This window comes from Leuresthes tenuis, unplaced genomic scaffold (assembly GCF_036924035.1).
Source record: "Leuresthes tenuis unplaced genomic scaffold, fLeuTen1.0.hap1 SCAF_10, whole genome shotgun sequence".
NCBI lineage: Eukaryota > Metazoa > Chordata > Actinopteri > Atheriniformes > Atherinopsidae > Leuresthes > Leuresthes tenuis.
In genome coordinates, this window is record NW_027325364.1 from 449,014 (window position 1) to 456,424 (window position 7,411).

Sequence of the window (7,411 nt, forward strand, 5' to 3'; positions counted from 1 at the left end):
TAGTTTTAAGGTTAAATCTCAGTTTGATGTTTTTCTAACAATAATTATGAATAATTTTCTGCTGTTTTTACTTTAAGTTTTAATTTTTCTCTTTTGTTCTGATGAACCCGACTTATAAACATTTATGGTTGATTTGGTCCGATATTCTTTAAAGGTCCTGTTGGCAGAACCAGAACCAGCGTCGGTTTCAGTGGTTTTATTCAAAAACTCTGGTTACAGCAACACAATCAAGACAGGAATAAAAAAATAAAATTAACTGGAGCGGCGCTCCGGTTCTGGTCTCCAAACTCAAAGAGACAACGAGACGGAACCAACACAGACCAGAGACCAGCCGGACCGGCACCGAGCCGCAGACCGGCGGGCGATGGAGGGAGGGGGCGGGGCTAATGCAGTAACAGTCAGTCTAATGATGGAGTCCCAGAGGCGACCAATCAGAGACCAGGAGAGTTAACTGGACTGGACCAATCAGCAGCATCCAGCGAGACGGTGCTGATGTCACAGAAACTAATGGAATCGTCCCCATGACGACCGCAGCTAAGGCTCATGGGAAGTGTTGTCTGAGAGCAACGGGGCTGAGGTCAGGATCAGAGGCGTTCACAGCAGCTGAACCGAGACGGCGAGCTTCTTCTGGCCCGTGCAGCACAAACCCGCCCGCCGCACGGCGTTCTGATCAAACCCGCCCGCCGCACGGCGTTCTGATCAAACCCGCCCGCCGCACGGCGTTCTGATCAAACCCGCCCGCCGCACGGCGTTCTGATCAAACCCGCCCGCCGCACGGCGTTCTGATCAAACCCGCCCGCCGCACGGCGTTCTGACCGGCAGGGCGGTGACATCACAGTCTCAGTTTACATCAGCTGATGGCGAGAACGCCGCCCGCCCTCACTGCTTCTGCAGCGGTTTAACGATAAGGAGGACCGGCGCCACCGCAGTTCATGAAACAGAACTCGTCTGAGCCCGGTTCTGTTTGAGATCCAAAACGGCGCCTGCTGCCAGATGGCGTGGAAATGAGTCCTACCCTGTCAGATATGTTGATAAATGATCAATAAAACGGGCGCCGCCTTCACAGACCCAACGGGTAACGATGACATCAGCACGCTGTGAACGCTCCTGAACCAGACCTCAGTGCTGCGCTTTGTGTCCGTCTGCAGCCTGAAGCCACGCCCAGTGGGGTCAGAGGTCACAGGAGGGGGCCAGCGGGGTGGGCGGGGCTACAGCTCAGCTACTCGTCGTCGTCGTCGTCGCCTTCATCGTCTGCGTCTCTCTTCCTCTTCTCTCCCTGAACTGCAGCTCCGTCCACATCTGAGGGAAAACAGGCCGTAATCACACAGAAACCGGACCTTAGACAGAACCAGAACCAAGAACCCTGAACGCATCATCAACACACCTCCATCATCCTCCTCGTCCTCGTCCTCTTCCTCCTCCTCGACGTAATCTCCGTCGTCCTCTTCGTCCTGAGAGAGGAAACAGGAAGCTGTCACACGCCACGGCGAGCAGCCCTCACACACAGGATGGCGAGCAGCCCTCACACGCCACGGCGAGCAGCCCTCACAGCAGCCTACTCACCTGGATCCCCTCCTTCATCAGGTACGACAGCCCCACTTCATCTTCATCTCCCTCAGAGCCTTCATCTTCCTCATCATCGTCATCGTCGTCTCCAGGCGGCCCGGCTTCATCATCCTCATCTGGAACAGAACATCAGCTTCATCATCAGGTTCTGAAACAGACTGCGGGACCGGGCCCCGTCTGGAACTCACTTCCTGTCACCTGTTGGTGGTTTTAACCACCTGTGACACCGGGTCACATGGTCCTGACACCGGGTCACATGGTCCTGACACCGGGTCACATGGTTCTGACACCGGGTCACATGGTTCTGACACCGGGTCACATGGTTCTGACACCAGGTCACATTGTCCGGCCGCCGTCACACACGCTTAAAAGGAAAAACTCTTCTGTTGGTAAATATTTAAAATGTTCCAAAAGTTTTCATATCAGCCAGATAGAGGGGGCGGGGCTTTAAACGGGTCCACCGGGTGGAGGGGGCGGGGCTTTAAACGGGACCACCAGGTGGAGGGGGCGGGGCTTTAAACGGGCCCACCAGGTGGAGGGGGCGGGGCTTTAAAACAGAGGTGGTGGGGGGTCAGACACTCTGAGCCTGTTGGCTGTGGAGCAGCCAGATGTGACAGATGCTGAGCCCAGAATCAGGATCTGATTAAAGACTTTTTACTGTTTCTTCCTGACGTTCATTTCACTGATTTTCTTGTTTTTATGTGGATAAAATGACAGAAAAAGGTCATAAAAGATGAATAAGCTCGGAGCCTAAAGGGTTAAAGGTCGCGGGTCAGAGACGGAGCGGCTCACCGGAGTCGGGGACGTCGTTGTCCTCGTTGTCCTCCTGGTCGTACCCGTCCAGATAGGTGAGCTGAGGCAGCAGCTCGAAGACGCCCTCCCTGTAGTCGCCCAGCGAGGTGATGTCACAGCTGTACAGGTCCAGGCTCTTCAGGTTCTTCAGGTTCTGCTGCAGGAGGACAGGAGGAACCTCAGGGTTCCGTTCATCAGCTGAAGCTGCAGCTTCTCTCAGACTTACCAGCGCCTCGATGCTGCTCAGCTCTCGGATCTTGTTCCCGCTCAGGTTCAGGTACGTCAGGTTGGGACACTTCTCCGCCAGCGAGTCCAGACCTCCTGAGATGGCGTTATCGCTGACCTCCAGCTGAAACACAAACACACTCACCCTGAGCAGGCGGCGCCACCAGGAGCGCCATAAACCGGACCGGCTGAGCTCACCGTGCGCAGCTTGGGCAGCGAGGGCAGTTTGGAGAGCGAGCTGAGGCCGACGTTCACCATGCTGAGGATCTCCAGCTCCGTGTACTCCTCCGTCAGACCCTCCACCTCGCCGTCGCCGGAGCGACAGTTATCCACCACCAGCTCCGCCACCTGGTGACCACAACAACACGCCACCTGACGTCAGGACCAGCACAAAAACGGGTTCACGGCTACACTCAGCATCATGGGTAATTACACACTGTAAACAGGAAGAGAAACACTTTCTGCATCTTATGAGTCTGTCCCTGTGAACCCAACACCTGTCCGGGTCAGAACCGCAGCCCGACACCGAGCCCGACCACCGGCCCGTAAAAATGTGAGGTTCAGCACCAAAACACGGCGACAGCTGCAGGTTCGGCACCAAAACACGGCGACAGCTGCAGGTTCGGCACCAAAACACGGCGACAGCTGCAGGTTCGGCACCAAAACACGGCGACAGCTGCAGGTTCGGCACCAAAACACAGCGACCGCTGCAGGTTCGGCACCAAAACACAGCGACCGCTGCAGGTTCGGCACCAAAACACAGCGACCGCTGCAGGTTCGGCACCAAAACACAGCGACCGCTGCAGGTTCGGCACCAAAACACAGCGACCGCTGCAGGTTCGGCACCAAAACACAGCGACCGCTGCAGGATCGGCACCAAAACACAGCTGCAGGTTCGGCACCAAAACACGGCGACCGCTGCAGGTTCGGCACCAAAACACGGCGACCGCTGCAGGTTCGGCACCAAAACACGGCGACCGCTGCAGGTTCGGCAGCAAAACACGGCGACCGCTGCAGGTTCGGCACCAAAACACGGCGACCGCTGCAGGTTCGGCACCAAAACACAGCTGCAGGTTCGGCACCAAAACACAGCTGCAGGTTCGGCACCAAAACACAGCTGCAGGTTCGGCACCAAAACACGGCGACCGCTGCAGGTTCGGCACCAAAACACAGCGACCGCTGCAGGTTCGGCACCAAAACACAGCGACCGCTGCAGGTTCGGCACCAAAACACAGCGACCGCTGCAGGTTCGGCACCAAAACACAGCGACCGCTGCAGGTTCGGCACCAAAACACAGCGACCGCTGCAGGTTCGGCACCAAAACACAGCGACCGCTGCAGGTTCGGCACCAAAACACTGCGACCGCTGCAGGTTCGGCACCAAAACACTGCGACCGCTGCAGGTTCGGCACCAAAACACTGCGACCGCTGCAGGTTCGGCACCAAAACACAGCGACCGCTGCAGGATCGGCACCAAAACACAGCTGCAGGTTCGGCACCAAAACACAGCTGCAGGTTCGGCACCAAAACACAGCTGCAGGTTCGGCACCAAAACACGGCGACCGCTGCAGGTTCGGCACCAAAACACAGCGACCGCTGCAGGTTCGGCACCAAAACACAGCGACCGCTGCAGGTTCGGCACCAAAACACAGCGACCGCTGCAGGTTCGGCACCAAAACACAGCGACCGCTGCAGGTTCGGCACCAAAACACAGCGACCGCTGCAGGTTCGGCACCAAAACACTGCGACCGCTGCAGGTTCGGCACCAAAACACTGCGACCGCTGCAGGTTCGGCACCAAAACACTGCGACCGCTGCAGGATCGGCACCAAAACACAGCTGCAGGTTCGGCACCAAAACACAGCGACCGCTGCAGGTTCGGCACCAAAACACAGCGACCGCTGCAGGTTCGGCACCAAAACACAGCGACCGCTGCAGGTTCGGCACCAAAACACAGCGACCGCTGCAGGTTCGGCACCAAAACACAGCGACCGCTGCAGGTTCGGCACCAAAACACAGCGACCGCTGCAGGTTCGGCACCAAAACACAGCGACCGCTGCAGGTTCGGCACCAAAACACTGCGACCGCTGCAGGTTCGGCACCAAAACACTGCGACCGCTGCAGGTTCGGCACCAAAACACAGCGACCGCTGCAGGTTCGGCACCAAAACACAGCGACCGCTGCAGGATCGGCACCAAAACACGGCGACCGCTGCAGGTTCGGCACCAAAACACGGCGACCGCTGCAGGTTCGGCAGCAAAACACGGCGACCGCTGCAGGTTCGGCACCAAAACACTGCGACCGCTGCAGGTTCGGCACCAAAACACTGCGACCGCTGCAGGTTCGGCACCAAAACACAGCTGCAGGTTCGGCACCAAAACACAGCTGCAGGTTCGGCACCAAAACACAGCTGCAGGTTCGGCACCAAAACACAGCTGCAGGTTCGGCACCAAAACACAGCTGCAGGTTCGGCACCAAAACACAGCTGCAGGTTCGGCACCAAAACACAGCTGCAGGTTCGGCACCAAAACACAGCTGCAGGTTCGGCACCAAAACACAGCGACCGCTGCAGGTTCGGCACCAAAACACAGCTGCAGGTTCGGCACCAAAACACAGCTGCAGGTTCGGCACCAAAACACAGCTGCAGGTTCGGCACCAAAACACAGCTGCAGGTTCGGCACCAAAACACAGCTGCAGGTTCGGCACCAAAACACAGCTGCAGGTTCGGCACCAAAACACAGCTGCAGGTTCGGCACCAAAACACAGCTGCAGGTTCGGCACCAAAACACAGCGACCGCTGCAGGTTCGGCACCAAAACACAGCTGCAGGTTCGGCACCAAGACACAGCTGCAGGTTCGGCACCAAAACACAGCTGCAGGTTCGGCACCAAAACACAGCGACCGCTGCAGGTTCGGCACCAAAACACAGCTTCAGGTTCGGCACCAAAACACTGCGACCGCTGCAGGTTCGGCACCAAAACACAGCGACCGCTGCAGGTTCGGCACCAAAACACAGCTGCAGGTTCGGCACCAAGACACAGCGACAGCTGCAGGTTCGGCACCAAAACACAGCTGCAGGTTCGGCACCAAAACACAGCTGCAGGTTCGGCACCAAAACACAGCTGCAGGTTCGGCACCAAAACACAGCTGCAGGTTCGGCACCAAAACACAGCTGCAGGTTCGGCAGCAAAACACAGCGACCGCTGCAGGTTCGGCAGCAAAACACAGCGACCGCTGCAGGTTCGGCACCAAAACACAGCGACAGCTGCAGGTTCGGCACCAAAACACAGGGGGGGGGGGGGGGGGGGGCAGCGGGAACCAAAACTTTACCGTAGTTGGATGAAAAGTGGGCCGAACTGACCCGAAACACAGGAGAACACGCACATGTCGCTGAAACAGACCATCTGTCGAACCAGAACCAAGTTGTTCTAAAAGCAGAGCTTCGCGCCATGGAGTCAGGCTTCACGCGCCTCCAGATACGAACATCAACTCTTTGCCACTGGAGGTTAAAATGAGAGAACAAACGGGGCTGTTCCAACCAGTGTAGCCGGGACGGAGCAGCACAGCCCGGCTGGGTTTTCTCCACATTACCGAGCACCAGCCCCGGAGCTCAGCCTGGCGACCCCCAGCCAGCGCAGTTGCGAGGGCTCAGCGCCCTAATGTTAGCATGCTAGCTTCTGTGCTAACTCTGGGAGGCTCGCGCGAGGCTCTCCCAGGATCTGGTGAGAAGTAATGGCGCAACAGAGCCTGCGCGCGGGGTCCAAGCGGCAAACAGGGCTTATCCCCGAGTTTGAGTCGCGGCGAAACGGCTCCAATAAGGCTCGAAATGTCAAATAAAATAAATAACTCGTTTAAGGCTCGCGGGGGAAAGTCGGCGGTCGCTCTGACTGTACGTTTCCCGCATCGTCATGTCGGGTTGACTCGGCATCCTTCAGCAGCTTCTGTCGGAGATAAAAACCTGCCGTTCGGCTCGGTTGTTCTGTCTCACCTCGGCAGGACTTCTGTTCCTCAGCTCCAGACTGATCCTCTTCTTCATCTCCATGATGAAGCCGAACACAGAGCGAAAAAACAAAGAGTAACAAAGGAAAACAGAAAATAAAACGCAGCTCAGTGAGGCCCTCCTTCTCCAGCGGACATCAAGCAACGACTAAACCTCCATGTTCGCTGTGGCCGGAGCTCCACCACAGAGCCACGCCCCCTCCTAATTAATATTCATGTTCTTTAGCTTTGGTCTCCCATTGGTCGAAAGATAGGGCATCACTAAGCCCCTCCCCCGCACTTCCTTATTATGTTGTGAGTCGTGTCATTATTATTTCCAATTGGTTCAAATTGTTAAGTCGTGACGTTGGTGTGACCAATAAGAAGGCGACAATGAAAGGTTTAAACTTTACAATCACCCTCTCTTTGTCCTTATTGGCGCCATATTGTACTGTTGCCTCCGAGTTTTCCTTCATAAACACACTAAACTGCCGATTCACTCACAAAAAGTACACGATATGATCTGAGAATATTTATCTGAACAAACAATGGACTAAAAAACATGTCAGATCATATTTCATATTATACATAATAACAAAGATAGTTAATGTTTAGCTAATGTAACACAAATTTTCTATGTGCTTTTCAGAGGAATCTGACTTATTCAAGTACTCAGTTTTAGTTCTATTTTCTGCCTTTCTGTCTCCTACATTTAAAAAGAAACCACATTTTAGCGAACTCCACATATCAAACATCAAGAAATGTTTTAAAAATGTATTAATTTCATTTGAAAGTCTGGTTTCGTGAGTTTATCAGAAAGTTAGTTTAATGTCAAGCAGGAAAAAGCGGCGTC

General features: G+C 55.4%; 1 protein-coding gene across 1 annotated transcript; it reads right to left on the bottom strand.

Annotated features, from left to right (window-relative positions):
• Nucleotides 1-181: 181 nt before the first annotated feature.
• LOC140315853 (acidic leucine-rich nuclear phosphoprotein 32 family member D-like) lies at nucleotides 182-6,765 on the bottom strand. The gene is made up of 7 exons (XM_072393434.1): nucleotides 6,569-6,765; nucleotides 2,782-2,931; nucleotides 2,585-2,707; nucleotides 2,359-2,515; nucleotides 1,564-1,682; nucleotides 1,385-1,451; nucleotides 182-1,299 (listed from the first exon to the last, which is right to left on the bottom strand). The coding sequence occupies exons 1-7, from the start codon at nucleotides 6,620-6,622 to the stop codon at nucleotides 1,220-1,222; spliced, it is 750 nt and encodes a 249-aa protein (XP_072249535.1). The 5' UTR covers nucleotides 6,623-6,765; the 3' UTR covers nucleotides 182-1,219.
• Between the last annotated feature and the right edge of the window lie 646 nt (nucleotides 6,766-7,411).